We start from the raw sequence: 15,876 nt of genomic DNA, 5'->3' as shown, positions 1-15,876 counted from the left end.
AAAAGTTTAATGGTGTAGATTCACTGATGACTATATGTACAAGCTGCTTTAAAAATCCTTAGTGAACTGAAAAAAGTAACATTAGTAGCATGATGATTTCTGTGCTTGTGCAGACAAATTTCAATGGGATTGAATTAAAGCTGGGAGTTTCCTGTTCAAACTTATCTGGACACTTAAGTAATTTTTATCTTGTCAAATACATGTATATTAGAGTTCGATGTTATCTTGATTGTTCAAGAGGAGAAAAGTATGGAAGTTAAAGTACAGCCACACCATTGTAGGGAGTTAAACCACTCTGGCTTGCTGTTGCAGGCTAAAGGTACTTATTGAATACTTCAAGATGGCTTTGGATTGCTTCTTTGCTGTTTGGTTTGTGGTTGGTAATGTGTGGATTTTTGGAGGGCACTCGTCCTCTAATGAAGCTCCCAACTTATACAGGTAGTGTTAGCGTATACACTTAGTGCACACAGAGAGTGATTATTCTTTTTTGTGTGCTTGATTACTTTGCAATTTCTCAACTTACAGGTTGTGTATAGTATTTCTCACCTTCAGCTGTATTGGGTATGCAATGCCATTTATTCTGTGCGCGACAATCTGCTGCTGCCTCCCTTGCATAATCTCAGTCCTAGGCTTCAGAGAAGATTTGTCTCAGAATAGAGGAGCTACTCAAGACTCAATTAATTCTTTGCCAACTTATAAATTTAAAGTGAAGAAAAATAAGAGTGGTAGTGATAAGGACAATAGTTCAAGTGCAGGTGAAGGTGGTATTGTGGCAGCTGGAACAGAGAAGGAGCGTGCCATATCAGGAGAGGATGCAGTAAGCTTCACTTGGTTTTTAACTGTCAAATTGTGTTTCTGAATATTGCTTTCTGAGACTTAGTACTTAATACACTTGTTTTCTTCTTTGTTGGCCATTTGGTTATCAATGAAGTTCTGACAGTGGAAGACATGTGAGACTGCATTGAATTTCAATAAAAAATTATTTTCTTGGATTTGCAACTATCCATTCTGTAAATGTCAAAGAGAGAAATTCAGCATAAGAGTTGGACACTAGAGTAAACATTTGAAGTTGGAAAAGTTTATATTGACCTATTTAGCACTGGATTTATGAAATATTACTAGAACTGATTTCTTCCATAGTGCATTGAAGTTATGTGGTCTGTAAAGGCTCTGATGTCACCATATTGTTGACTTTGGTCTTCAACATATCTGGTCCGTTCTTTGAGGCTTGATGTTGAGGATAAATTTGTAGCATCATCTCTTGCAACACAAGTTCAATATTTTGTTGTGTAGTTTTTGGTCCTAATGAAAGTCTAAACTAGATGGTCGATTTCAAGCTTCGGAAACTTAATTTTTGATAGCTACATGGAGCATGTTTGGAAACATAAGCCTTTATACTCAATCTCTCAAAAGGCAACTCATGCTGTGGAATTCCTGTGGAAAATGAACTTGCCTGGTATCACTGATCAGCGCAATTCAGATGTTTCATATTCTTACTCGCTGGATTTCTTTAGCTGGTTTTTCTGCTGTCTATTAACTCCAATCAATTAATTAGCCCCAAGAAGTAACCTGTAATCTGCTCTACAGGTTTGCTGTATTTGCTTAGCAAAGTACGTGCACAATGATGAACTCAGGGAGATGCCTTGCTCTCATTTCTTTCACAAGGACTGTGTCGATAAATGGCTGAAGATCAACGCGACGTGTCCACTCTGTAAAGCTGAGGTTGGTGAGACAATGCTGAGTTCCCTGACTGAAGCAACTGCCAGCCTACGAAATGGCACCTTGTTATAAATTGATGAGGAAAAATCTCACTGGTGTATGCTCGAGTGTGTTCATGGCCGGAAGTCATATCACCTGATAGTTTTGGCTCGTTTGATTGGATTAATTCTCCTGTTCTCACTTGCTGTATAAAGGTTAATTACATTCCCTAATATCAAATATTGCAAATATTGTTGTGTACGAGACGTCAATTTTTAGGTCATACAAAGATGAGAAGATGGTTATGTGCTGCAATTGTAATGTGAGAGAATGATACTATCAGATTGCATAACATTATGAATCTTGTTTAGGTCAACTTTCCTAGTTGGCCTTGGCCTATTATCTCAAGTTCTTCCGGTTGCAACTTGATAATTCCAAGTTTTGGATGTGAAATTTCATTTTCATTCATTGCAAACTTGTAGTAGTTGCAGTTGCAGTTTTCTGATAAAATAAAGAAAGCTTTAATTTTATGATCAAATTATTGTCAACTGCATTTCGCATTGTGCGGTCTGAAAATAATCATATCTATGTCTCTGTTCACTTTTAAATACTTTTATGTTAAAGTAAGTGTGTTACAATACATCCATTCTACTAATATTCACATGGGGTGTGTTGTCAATAATATTCAACAAATACTCGTTTTCTTTTATAATTATTTTTTTACATGACATAAATTAATAAAGTTTATAATACAAAAAGTTTTAGAGTCTTTTAAATATATGTTTCAAGCTTCATAAACCAACATGCCTCTACCATAGCCTATACCCAAGATACCGCTCTAACAAAACAACTCATATTTTTTACTCCCCTTAAAAATAAGAGAAAATAAAGTAATAGTCTATAGTGCAAAAAATTAGAGACTTTTTTTTATAGGAAAATATTACAAAAAAGAAAAAAAAATTAGATGCCCCCAACATTGAATGTGCCCAACAAATAAATAAAATAAATTCATATTTCCAATTTTTTAGTCCTTTAAAAAAATCTATAATACAAAAAAAGAGCCTTAAAAATATATTTTTCAAACGCGGCACACCAATATGCCCTCAGCGTGAGGTGTGCAGAGGGTAAATAAACTCTTTTGTTTTAAAAAAAATTAAAAATTTCACTATTTTTCATACCTTTTAGAGAAAATAAATTATTATTAAAGTTTATAATGGAAAAATTAGAGCCAATATGAGGTGTGCCAATGGCTTGAAATTGTTAATTTTACATTTGTTGTATTAGTCCACTTTGTCTTTAAAAAATTTAAAAATCTTAAATTTGTAGTTCATAAAATATTTTAATAAATTTATCATAAAAATAATAAAAATTCATAAAAATTAATAAATTGAATTAATTGTTAAATAATAATTAAATTAAACGATATTGATAAATTTTTTAAATAATAAAAAGTAATGTAATTGTATCAATCCTCAACAAATCCGCCGGACGTGTACGAAACGCGACCGCATAGAGCAGCTGGGGGGATAACGTGTCAACTTATAAGAGCAACTTTTGAGTAGCGCTTCACCTCTCTGTTAAATTGCGAAATTGTTACACAGCGAATACACACATACTGACCTTTCTAGGGTTTTTTGGATAAGCTCTGCGCCCTCCCCCTCCCCCTCATGTATACATACAAAGCAACTACATAACTATTTTCGTTCTGCTTCTTCGTGTTCTTCCTTCCTACATCACTCTTTTCTGTTCTCTGTTAGGTAAATTCTTCCTTCTTGCATTATATGTTTTAGGAAGAATCTTTCGCTTTCTCGTATGAATTTTGATGAAATTGAATTTCTTGGGATATTTAATCATATATGTCCGATCAAACTAATTAAAGTGTTTTGAGTTGTTCCCTTTTTTTTTTTTTTTTTTGATGAAGTGCTTGAGTTGATATTTGCCAACGCGTGAATGTAAAGTTGGGTTTTGTTAAAAAAAAAAAAAAAAGGAAGAAAGAGAATGTAAAAGTAAGGATTATAGGTATTAGAAATCTTGAGTCGCAGTGGGAGTTATTTTCTATAAGAGAAATTTCTGGTTTTTTTAAATAACTTTTAAGTTAAAATCTTTTTTGCTTGTAGACGATTGACCTTGGATTTAAAATTGGATTGGAGTATTCGTAGACTTTGTTTTATATTTTCTGTGTAAATCTGGCGTTTTCACTTTTGAAATCTTGATCTCTTGTTTGCACTTTGAAATAATTTATTTTGTGTTGCTGCTCTTTCACGGAGTGATGTCTTGCTTTTTTTGTTTACGTTCATCAGTTGGTTGTTTTCTTTTCTATTTTCTTTTGCCATGTTGGTATTTTATTGCATCGTGATCTCTTTAATACCTTTGTGATATCATGAATCGTTTAACTGGACTCCATATTGTCTGTGGTGGAAAATTATGAAGCCTGGTTTTAGAGTCTTTTGGTTCGAAAAGCCAAACTTGTTAACGATTATTCTGTGCATATTCTGGAGCGTTTTTCTTAACAAAGAGACATTGCTATGTTTCGATTTGATTATGAGATTTATTATAAACCAACTTAAATTGTCATATTTCTCTTCTTATCTGCATGTGTGATGGTGTATGACCTTTCTTAGGCTAGTTTTGTTGATTAGTGTTTAAGGTTTTCCTTGGTTCATTTGGCTCCAGGGAACCATCTACCTATGATAATTGTGTTATAGTAGCATGCATTGCCAAGTCGTTTTACCATTTCCGAGAGGGATTATTCAAAGTTGGTGCATGGCATTTTTTTCTAGTTGTCTCTACATCATTTCGAGATAACAAAACTGCTTAAACTCATCGTAGTCTAAGCAGATTGTCAGAATACATCTCTGCAATTGTGTATTGTTGTGGTTGTGATTTGAGCATTTTATTGTGGGTGCAGGTCGCTTTTGGAGGACCCGCAGTTTATTATCTAAGCTGTTCTCTTTGCATGCCCTTATTGTTGGTGCATTATGTCCAACAATCTGGTTTCCCAGTACCCAATCTCAGATAGGCATGTGGTTCAGATGGAGCATCAGTCAAATTCTCTGGACTTGCCAGTATCTGAGATGCATATGAAAATGTCAAGCAACCCTGAATCACATCAATTCTATGTGTCAACAGAGGAAATGGATTTGGGAGATCCAATATCTAGTAATCCTGGGTTCAATGTGCTGTCAAGCAACAGCATGAGTCATAATGAATCTTCAGGTGGTACAATGGGCTTGAACTGGATGTCGGACCAAGTAGGTCATGAAGATTCATGTATGCTGACCACTATGGCTGGGGAAAAGTTATCATTCCCAATTAAGCGGAAGGCTGAGATGGTACCTGTGTTGAACAACTCTATTTCTCAGCAGTCACTGATGCCTAACAAGCGGCCAGCACAAATGGGAGCTGATGTTAGTACACTTGGGTTTCTTCAAACACCAGCACCTCAAAGGAAAAAAACGCCAGCACAGGACAGATTGGCTTCTCCAGGTGTGCAGGCTCAACCTTCGGTAAACAAGAAAATGGCGCGGAATGAATCCATCTCTGGTAAATCTGGCTTACAGCGGGTGCAGACCACTAAAAAACAAACTGCTCAAATTGAGTCAGCGTCCAAGGTTCGCCCTGAGTCGTCAGAAGCTGTAAGGTCCAAAATGAGGGAGTCACTAGCTGCTGCATTGGCTTTGGCATCTCAGAACCAAGACAATATTTCAAATACTGAGAAAAAGCAGAGTGATTCTGTTATCACTCATCAGACCATTGATTTGCTGGCTCCTCATTCCAATTCAACTATTGGTGTTGAAGTGCCCGCCTCTGGTCCTAAGGATCTGTCTTCTTCAAAAGAACTGACAGCACCTGGCAACACCCATGATTGTCAGGGTTTTTTTTCTTCTGAGCTATCTTCTAATGCAAGTGGTGGGAATGATGGACACGCTTTCCAGGAGTTCCAGTATAGTACTGTTTTGCCTGATGAGGATATTTCATTTGGTGATAATTTCTTTGTTAAAGATGATCTTTTGCAGGGAAATGGGCTCTCTTGGGCATTTGATTTTGATGTACAGATGAGGGAGGTGAAGGAAGTTCAACCTGGAGAAAATTCTAAGTCTGTGAAAGAGGAAAATCAGGGACATGGTGGAGAGCTTGCGATTTTGACTCCAGAGAAGTTGGCTTTCAAAATTGAAGCTGAACTTTTTAAACTATATGGTGGTGTGAACAAGAAGTACAGGGAGAAGGGTAGGTCTCTTTTGTTCAACCTTAAAGACCGTAACAATCCGGACCTGAGAGAAAGAGTCATGTCTGGTGAGATATTGCCTGAAAGGTTGTGTTCAATGTCAGCCGAAGACCTTGCTTCCAAAGAATTATCAGAATGGCGCACGGCCAAAGCAGAACAGTTAGCGCAATTGGTGGTTTTACCTGATACTGAAGTTGATATAAGGCGTTTGGTTAGGAAAACACATAAGGGTGAGTATCAAGTAGAAGTTGAGCATGATGATGGCATTGCTGCGGAGGTTTCTGGTGGGACTTCTATGTTTATACAACCTCAACGGAAGAAAGAGATTGAACCTCATTCCCCTTCTCAGGGGAGTCTTAAAGATAAGGTGAGAGTCTCGGGTCAAGATAGTCATTCCGAAGACAAGGATTTTTCTGGTAGCCTGGTTATTCCGACTGATGGGGCAGATCTGATGCAAGGAATGATGGTCGATGAATTGAAGGATGCGGAGTTTCTGCCTCCAATTGTCTCATTGGATGAATTTATGGAGTCCCTTAATTCTGAACCTCCGTTTGAGAATCTATCATCTGATGCAAAGAACCCTTTATCGCACAAAGAAAACCCAAAACCTGTTAGCAACATGGAGGCTGCTAATGGGACTTCTCATTCTCCCAAAGATGCTTCCTCCAGAAAGGCTGGTGTCGTCAAGAAACATGAAATTGATGTAAAAATTACATCATCCTGTGGGAGTCCTGTGAAACAGAAAGTTCTTCCTAGTAGTGTATCAAAGGTTGAATATATCTGGGACGGTATCCTTCAGCTGAATATATCATCCTCAGTGACTGTTGGTGGTTTGTTTCAAAGGTTTGTGAGTTTGTAGGTTTGCAATACAAGATTTAACTATTGGCTTTCTGTGTGCATTTCACACATACTACCACGAGCCGTTTATTCTTCATCATAAATGATTGAAATAACTTGGAATTATACTTTTACGTGGTTCTTTTTGCATATAACATCTCTAATACAGTTACATGGAAGTAAATCTTTGTTACTGTAATATGGAAATTACAATGTTCTCATTAAACTAAGCTAAATTGTCATGTCTAAACTCTTGCCCCTCTTTCACCTGTTCCCAGTTCTTCAGTCCTATGTTTTTCTTTTCTGTAGATTGTATCTGGTTCCGCTTAGGTTTAGCTTTTGATGGGACGTCAGATGAAGTGTGATCTGCTTCTCATGAATTTTCAGACTTGTTGCAGTGTGCAGTGTAACATTGCATGTTAATATAAACTGCTTGAATAACACTTTCTTGTTTTTATCTGTTTATTGCTCGAGGCACTCTCGTATTATGCAATCTGGATAGAAGTTCATCAACCTTCTGAGCTCCTTTGTTGATATTTCATGTTCTATACCACAGAGCTTCGCAAAAGTGTATAGTGTAGCGTAAGGAATATATCATTCCAATCGCCGTTCCCTGATCCATTTAATTTCTGTTTGACAGTGGTGAGAAGACATCAATGAAGGAGTGGCCCAGCTCTCTTGAAATCAAAGGAAGAGTTAGACTTGATGCATTTGAAAAATTTCTTCAAGACCTCCCTATGTCTCGAACTCGAGCAGTTATGGTATATCAAGGCCTTCTCCTTCTCCTTGTACCTAATTTTTTCCTTCTCTTTTATTGGCCTGTGGGCGTTTGTCTGCAAAGAAGGCAATGCGGCCTCCAATCAGCCATCATTAGTGGCATTAATTTTTGTCTACTATTAGTTTGGTTGTATTATAGCATTTCTGATAGAAAATATACGAAGGATACAAAGAGGTCAATTTTGCTAGATGAATGTTTTTGTGTGTATCCCAGATTCCTCACACATAATTATGCAATGATATCATACAAAAGGAAAGAAACAAACAAGAAGCAAAACGAATGTGCTACAAACAAATTGCAGTAATAATCACCAGTCGCATCTAATGCTGGCAGAATTTTGTTGAGATTAGGTTGTTTGTTGATCAAAAAGCAAAATGTTATCAACAGTTGGAGGCGCGTTTTTGGGTTCTGCTACTGTTGTAACTAATCCCTTTCATGGGAGGAAACTTCTCCCAGGCGAATAATAATGGCTCCGTTTGTTAAATTGATTTTGGGGCCTGTATTTATCCGCTTCCACCACACCAAAATGTACCTATTCAATCTTCTCCGGTGTATAAGTTGCTTAAAAATTGAACAGCAAAGGTAATTGATGAGACGAGTAGTAGACGTACTTGTTGCCTTGAACCAGTTGAGCTGGCAATTGAAATACGTGGAAATAATTGTCCTACATGTATGTCCTATATATATGCATATATAAATATATTACCCGAATATGGTTTGTGAATTGGATGTGTTACGTTTTGATGGTTATAAACGGCTGAAATTAGACAACAAAATGTTTTGTATTCCAATAGACAACTGTGCCCTTGCGTAAATTGTGCTAGTTAAGGTCATTAACCAAACAACGCTTTCTCTGCAGGTTCTCCACTTTGTTTTGAGGGACAAATCATCGGAGGTCGAGAGTCGTGAGCTTTCTGAGGTAACTTATATTCCCTCTTGCTCTCATATTATCTATGAAAAAATTACAAACGGAAAAAAGATTTTACAATCTTATGTATGCAGGCTATTGACTCTTACACTGCGGACGAGAGATTGGGATATGCCGAGCCAGGCCCTGGCATGGAACTCTATCTGTGCCCTCCTATCCTCAGAATCACCGATATATTAAACAAGCATGTAGCCAAGGACCATCCTGAGACCCACAACACTATCGAAAATGGACTAATTGGTGTAGTTGTATGGAGAAGAGCTCATATAAGCAACACAATATCACCTAACTCATCATCACACCACAAACACAGCTCCAAAAAGCACCCCTTTTCTGCACCTAAAAGGGCTCAACATTCATCAAATGTTAATGCTAGTACCCCAACTAGGACTACCCCTCCTGTTTCAACTAAGTCACTGCCACAAGCTGAAGAGGACGATGATATCCCACCTGGTTTTGGCCCTCTGGCTGCTGCCCGTGGAGCAAAAGACGATGATGACTTACCTGAGTTCAGTTTTTCTGGCAACATAAACCCATCTGTGCCAAGGATTTCACCACAGAACTTGCATCATGGCGCGAAATTGACTCACCGCCCAGTAGATCAAGTGAGAGAACTTATTAAAAAGTATGGGCAAAGTGGGACTAGTTCGACAAGTAGGAGTTTGGTAGATGATAGGAATCTTGGCATTGAACCTTGGAACGATGACGACGACGATGATGACATTCCAGAATGGCGGCCTCAAGCCCAACATCAACCGCAGCACCAGCCATATCAGGTGGCCCATGGCCATCGGCCACCAGTGCACTTGCCTCCTGGCGGTCACCCTATGGCTCCCGTGGCAACCCAGCAGCCACCGAGTGGGCTCGGGCAGTTGCCTCCTGGTGGTAGATGGGTGCAGCCTCCTGGTCCCCTACATGGTGCGAGGTGGAGACAGCACTAATTATGAAACAGAAAGCCCTTTTGTAAATAAGTTTTGTTTGTTCTGCCTTGACCAACCTCTGTTTGTTTAAAGTTGTAGCACTTAGTTTGTTTATTTCTGTATCTCTTTCTTCGCTGTAAGTTTTGCTATGATCAGAATAGCCATTTTAGACCTGTCTTAATTTATTTTGTTTTCACTGCTGAATTCTCCTGGGGAGGGTAAAAATCAAACAGTAGAGCAGTCATTTTAGGATAGTTTCTTGACGTTGATTTGTCATTGAAAAAAATGACAGATGAAGTAATTGCTTCTTGGAGCTGGAAAATTGCAAGAAAACATGCTAAATGTAGGCAAATCGAAACTTTTATGTACAGTGAATTACTTTAAGACATTATTACGTTCATCAGACAGCTGAAAGCCAACATCTTTCTGGTACAAAGGGTACACGATTCACAAAGCATTTAAAGCAGATTTCCTGATCAAGCCACTTGCCGGTTGGCCCGGTTTCCTTCGCAAATGATGTTTCTTAATCCTTCTTGCATCGAAACCCCTGTTCCTGTTCCTGCTTATCCAAATCCAAATCCAAATCCAACTCCAAATGGGTTACTCCCAGAAGATCAGCAAAATTATCTCTGCATTTCAAGAATTGGACCCATCTATGTGACCTTCCTCACCATAGCTTTGTCTTGTCTTAGGATTGCTCAAGACCTGAAAATGCTGGTTGATATCAGGAACAAAAGGTGGCGACAAAAGCACTTGAATAATGAGGTTGCATACTTCAGGGGACTCTGATGTTTTCTCGAATTGGCCTACGATTCCTTCTTATCGTCGGGATTCTTATCTGGATCCATTTATGGCCAATTTCGACAAGATGTCCGGGGATCATCCTCTGTTGCAGCTCTGTCCGCGTTCAACATATTGTACTCATCAACTGCTATAGTTTCTCTCCCTTTTAATTCCCAGATATGGATTCTATTCCCAGATTATTAACGCAAAAATCTCAGCAAATGCCTGTATTCTGAAATCTGAAAGGGTCTTCTCTTTTGTCCCACCTTCTACATTCATTGCATTGTTGAAAAATCAAGAAAGCCAAGGTCCACTGGAATTCTGAATCTTGCATTTTAGACGATGTTATAGAATGATGAATCCCGTTTTCTCGGGGGAATGTCTGTTGGTTATTTTATTTCAGTTACGTGTCTTGATCGCAGAATGTGATGAAAAAAGATCTTGAGATCTAAAATTATCGATAGCGGATGTAGTATGAATTTGTGTAGCCTTAATTTGAAGGAAGAATATACTTGTTTTAATTTATAAGACATTCACAAAGTTAGATTCTTTCATTATCATTTACCCTCTGAACCAGTAAATAGCTAGCAAGATCTCTAAATACTAGACTGTTCTTTAATTTTCTGAAAATGGATCCCATGTCATGGCTGACTTGAGCTGGGCAGTATATTCTGCCACCCTGTTTAGGCATACATCCAAATTCTCTGAGGCTTAGCCCTCAAATTTGAAACTCTCACTTAGATTAATTTCACATGTGAAATAGAAGATATCATGTTGTGTGCAGAATGATCTCTTTTCCTGGAGTACAAGGTGGCTGCGTTTTCTGTTAGTGCAACAACACCTAACTTCCACTGCTATATTCATTCCCCAGTTTCATTTTGTCTAGGTAAAAAGAAAGTTGTAGCATACTTTTCTTGTCCAAAAGAGGAAGTTCTTGTTAGATGCCCCACAATGAAGTAGGTGGAATGTGTATTCGTCGGTGTTTCCTCAATTCATAGTTGTCACTTGTCAAATACTTGAGATAATACTAAATAACAAGCCTTTTCCACAACGATGTTGCTGATATGACTTTACCCTCATAGTTCAGTGTGAAAATTTCAAAGTATAGATAAGAATTTTTGGGACAGAGTTAATTAGTACTAACAAAGGAGAAGACAGGTTACTATATTAAGACAATTTTTTTTCTTAATTAACTCTAACCTTGTTAAGCAATTTTCATTTTTCTTGATCTTTCCTTGCTGCATATGTTAGTATTGCTGCAAGAATTACATCCTCATATGATAGATTCAAAAAAATATCGATGTCCAATGTTTAAATCAAATTATGTTTCTCAAGGTAATGGCCTTGACGTAATTTGTAATGATTACAGCAGAATTCTTGCAACCCTAATGTTCAAACGTAGAAAGCAGTTGGAGACGGTCTAACTTGGCTATCTTAATCAGAAATATTTTTGAATTAATTCACACTGAACAATGGTCCATGGTTTTGACATTCCACAGGCAGGAGTTTGAAATATTTACTTTTGTAACAAGTCTTAAAACTTAGAGAAAGAAACTGTAGTGGGATTCTTTTCCTTCACGACGTATTTGTCAAAGTCTGAAGTCTTACCAGCCTGATAAGCTTGGTACGTAGATCTCATTCCACTATAAATACTAGAATGAATATGCAGTTCATGCACATAAACCCGTCTTCTTCCCTTTCGTCTGCTTCAATTGCTATCTTGTATGATGGCTCATCTCTGGCTTTTCTTTAATCTTTTCATAGCAACTTTTCTCAGCTTGGAAATCCTTGGAAATGCAGCCACATGCAGGGATTGTTTCATCCATTCGAGGGCTGCTCATTACCCGAATTCTGATGATAATGGAACAGAAAGTGAGATATCAGCAATATAGCTGAAAAATGGCATGCAAAGAACTTTTACTATATGCATCTTCTTCTGTCAGTAAATAGATTATCCATGTGGAATGAATATAGACAATGAAGTATATGCTATACTGAAAACCATCTAAATGCTTGTCGATGATTTGATTAACATGTTGTACTAAGTTTTGATCAAATTTAACATAAAAAAATGCAGTTGGACGCTGTGGCTATGGTACATTCGGTGCAACACTTAACGCTGGAGATGTATCTGCTGCATCAGATCTGTATCGAGATGGAGTAGGGTGTGGTGCTTGCTACCAGGTAAAACCATTTAAATGATAGTAAAGATTGCATTTGTTTATCATGTAATGCAATAGTGATGTGATCTTATTGTTTACTATTCCTTGCTCTACCAGGTCAGGTGCACCAACAGTAACTACTGTTCTGACAAAGGAGTTACTGCAGTCATAACTGACCATGGTTCCAGTGATCGCACTGACTTCATTCTGAGCAGGCGTGCTTTTGGTCGAATGGCTCAGAACCAAGATGCAGCTGCATCTCTATTAGCGCTTGGCATAGTAGATATTGAATACAGACGGTACATCCCCAAAGCTTCATGAAGTTGGATATATTTCAAACATATTACGGCTCTGTTTTAATTAAGAATTTATAAGAAATCACATCTAGTATCCAAGAAATTGTTTTTGTATGAATCATTTCTAGTGGTTTACTAAATCACATAATTCACTGGTTTCTTTAAGCATCCTATATCAACTTAAACTTCCACCTCTCGGTCTATTTTATTTGTAAATACATTCAAACTTTTGCTATCTCATCACATGCTTATGTTATAGCCCTGCATAATCCTACAAATTATCAATCACACCAACGCTTTCTGTACCTTACTCTGAATCTGCTTGATCAGAAGCTCATGTATATGTACAGGGTTCCATGCAGCTATCCAAACAAAAACATTACCATAAAGATAGATGAAAACAGCAATTACCCCCATTATCTGGCTTTCGTGATTTGGTATCAAGAAGGCAGCAAGGATATAACTGCCGTGCAACTTTGTGAGGTATCTTTCAGAATCTTTTTATTATGCATTCCACATTTCTGTGTATGTCCGATACCTGGGCTTTTTGATGAGAAAAAAGTTGCACATGTCAGAAAATTCATAGAATTCTGAATTTTCTATACGAAAACTAACTCCACATTTCAATATGCAGACAAAAAATTATATATGCAAACTACTAGATCGGAGTTATGGAGCAGTATGGACAACCACCTCACCGCCCATTGGACCTCTGTCAGTAAGAATGCTATTTAGTGATGAAAATGGAGAGGAGACTTGGGTAGTCCCAGTTAAGGACATACCTGACAACTGGAAACCTGGAGAGACATATGATTCTGGAGTACAAGTGACTGACTGATGCAAGAACTCCTCATTATCATCTCATTATTTTGTATTACTTAGCTTGTTGGTTGTATTCCTTTCCATCCTTTCAATTGGTTTATCGTTTTCAGTGGTAGGATCCAATAAATAGTCAACAAATCCAGGGGTTTAATTATTTTATAGATGAGTAATAGAAGCAAAAGGAGATGTCTTGTAAAATTATGTGAAGATGCTTAAAGGTTCTACACTAATTAAATTCATCCCTTCTCGAGATTTTTACTGCCCCATTCCTAAGTAATATTCCACAGCTTCAAGATCAATCCAGTTCTTGCAAACCACAATAGCAAAAAGAAACTAATAATATTCTCATTGATACACTAGTTTCATACAAGGGATAGCATAACTTATGTGCAAATGGGGCTTGGAACAAGCAGATCAACGTCAATCAAGACCTTTTTTCAATTACCCTCACTGAATATTATTCTGAATTAATTTATCAAAGCAGGTTAAGGGTATTACTGAGAGATGGGAAGGCCACAATGCATGACGTTTAATGTTAGCCTGCATTTATTAGCACTGGAACAGCAAACAGTATCACACCATAAAGTACCAAGTGAATTTCCTTTTCAATCTTTTCTAGTATTTTAACCTTTTAGTTTGTAGGGGTTTATCCAACGAGTCAAGTCCTCTATAATATAAGAGGTTAAACAGTTGTCTTCTTCAACCGAGAAATAATATCTATGTAATATTTTCTATATTTTTTCAATAAAATTTAGGCTTTTGTTCAACCTGTTTGTCCAAAATTCTATTAAGTCCCTATATTGGAGTCCCTTTTACACCCTAAGGTGGGAAACAAAATAGGACCATGCTGTTTTGTTACTGAAGGAGCCAAATACCTGCGAACCATCTGCTGCGGTAGTGTGGTTGGAAGAAATCCGTAAAACAGAGGACTTGAAATACCAAGAAACAGAGCGGTTAAAACAATGTATGAATTTATGGGGTCTTAATTTATTTCGGAAGCATGTTGGGCCGTCTTAAGAGCATGAAAATGGATTATTAAGCTATTTCCTTTGAAAGGGCAAAATGGTTATAAAATAGGCTGAAGGATCAAATTTACGCCAAATTAAAAGATAAAGGACTAAAACAAATATTGTCAAAGTTAGAGGACCAAAATTAATCTATGACAAAGATAGAGGACTAAAGTTTTCTTTATCCCCACTACTGCCTATTATATATTCTCTCCTTTTCTCTCACTACCTATTTAGATCATAAAGACGTCGAAAGATAATTAACGTATGAACCAATTTTTCCATATCGTCTGAACCTAATTAATTCAAGTTTAAGAGTGCATAAATGAGAAAAAAATTTAAGCTATCATTAATTTTAAATGATGTTAATCATATTCGTATACTGAGGGAGTTCAAACACAAACAACGATACCTAACCAGGTAATGCTTAAATAATAAAGTCAAGATGTAGCACCCTCTATTCGCTACATCTAATTATCACTATTTCATCCTTACTTAGTCAGAACTCATTCTATAAGTAATTCTATTTCAACCCGTAAAATAAATTCTAATTTATCAATATAATATTATATATCACAAAAGATAATATATACCACCAAAAATAATATTTACCCTCACTACATGTTCTCGTGTACATAACCTCAAGGAAAATCATACCACAACTTTAAACACAAATCCCAATAAAAGACCAGAATATTTAACAACCCAACAATAAAAAACTCTGGCTTCAGAAGTCACGGCTGACCCACCTAATAAAGACGACGGCACCGCTCAAAGTCCAATGTGGCTAATCAGTATGACCTATCTCCTGAAAAGTACGTGGCAAGGAATGAGCTGCCTACTCAATAAGTATAGCCAACTAGTCTATATATATATATACACAGACAAAGGTTCACGTACATGCAGTCACACCGACAACAGTCATTCGTCAACAGCAACATCAGATATAAGCAACAATACATACTCACAACTGTAAACCAATCCACGAAATAATATTCATTCGTTATCATTTATTAGTTAAGGGCCCCACTTACTCTAGCTGGAGTAAATCAGTCAATGATTTCGCCGGCCATCATCATATCATATACAACACAGGATACCCGTTGTGTGATATCCCCATATCATATACAACACAGGATACCCGTTGTGTGATATCCCCACACTCTTTTACTCCAGCTGTGTAGCAATAAAGCACAGGACATCACAACAAACATGGAACCCCCACACCACCCCAGTGTGTAGCTAACAACACAGGATATTCCCTGCTGCCCCGGAATACCCCGGTACCCTACGCGCCATGGTACCTAGCTTAAATCGTATATTTTTCATATCTCATTATCAATCACATCATCATCAATCACATTTTCATAAACCATTGACTGTGTTCCCAACTAGGTAAGCATCATCTTCTATTTCAATT

The 15,876-nt window shown here is 37.4% G+C and overlaps 3 protein-coding genes across 5 annotated transcripts in view; all 3 read left to right on the top strand.

Moving 5' to 3' along the window:
* Positions 1 to 2,106, top strand: part of LOC105164804 (E3 ubiquitin-protein ligase At1g63170) — a 4,772-nt gene extending 2,666 nt beyond the window's left edge. For all 3 annotated transcript variants that reach the window (XM_011083580.2, XM_011083581.2, XM_011083583.2), the window contains exons 3-5: positions 313 to 438; positions 526 to 817; positions 1,588 to 2,106. In XM_011083580.2, the coding sequence (XP_011081882.1) occupies positions 313 to 438; positions 526 to 817; positions 1,588 to 1,791 (622 nt within the window). In that variant the 3' untranslated portion in view covers positions 1,792 to 2,106. The remainder of the gene's footprint in view (positions 1 to 312; positions 439 to 525; positions 818 to 1,587) is intronic.
* LOC105164803 lies at positions 3,280 to 9,559 on the top strand. The gene is made up of 5 exons (XM_011083579.2): positions 3,280 to 3,455; positions 4,607 to 6,766; positions 7,401 to 7,521; positions 8,398 to 8,457; positions 8,541 to 9,559. The coding sequence occupies exons 2-5, from the start codon at positions 4,677 to 4,679 to the stop codon at positions 9,405 to 9,407; spliced, it is 3,138 nt and encodes a 1,045-aa protein (XP_011081881.1). The 5' UTR covers positions 3,280 to 3,455; positions 4,607 to 4,676; the 3' UTR covers positions 9,408 to 9,559.
* On the top strand, positions 11,834 to 13,701 carry LOC105164801 (expansin-like B1). Its single transcript, XM_011083578.2, has 5 exons — positions 11,834 to 12,041; positions 12,247 to 12,353; positions 12,449 to 12,630; positions 12,978 to 13,110; positions 13,262 to 13,701. The coding sequence occupies exons 1-5, from the start codon at positions 11,894 to 11,896 to the stop codon at positions 13,463 to 13,465; spliced, it is 774 nt and encodes a 257-aa protein (XP_011081880.1). The 5' UTR covers positions 11,834 to 11,893; the 3' UTR covers positions 13,466 to 13,701.

This window comes from Sesamum indicum, linkage group LG6 (genome assembly GCF_000512975.1).
Source record: "Sesamum indicum cultivar Zhongzhi No. 13 linkage group LG6, S_indicum_v1.0, whole genome shotgun sequence".
Classification (NCBI taxonomy): domain Eukaryota; kingdom Viridiplantae; phylum Streptophyta; class Magnoliopsida; order Lamiales; family Pedaliaceae; genus Sesamum; species Sesamum indicum.
Note: the sequence above shows the minus strand (reverse complement) of the source record. Positions and strands in the feature narration are given on the sequence as shown.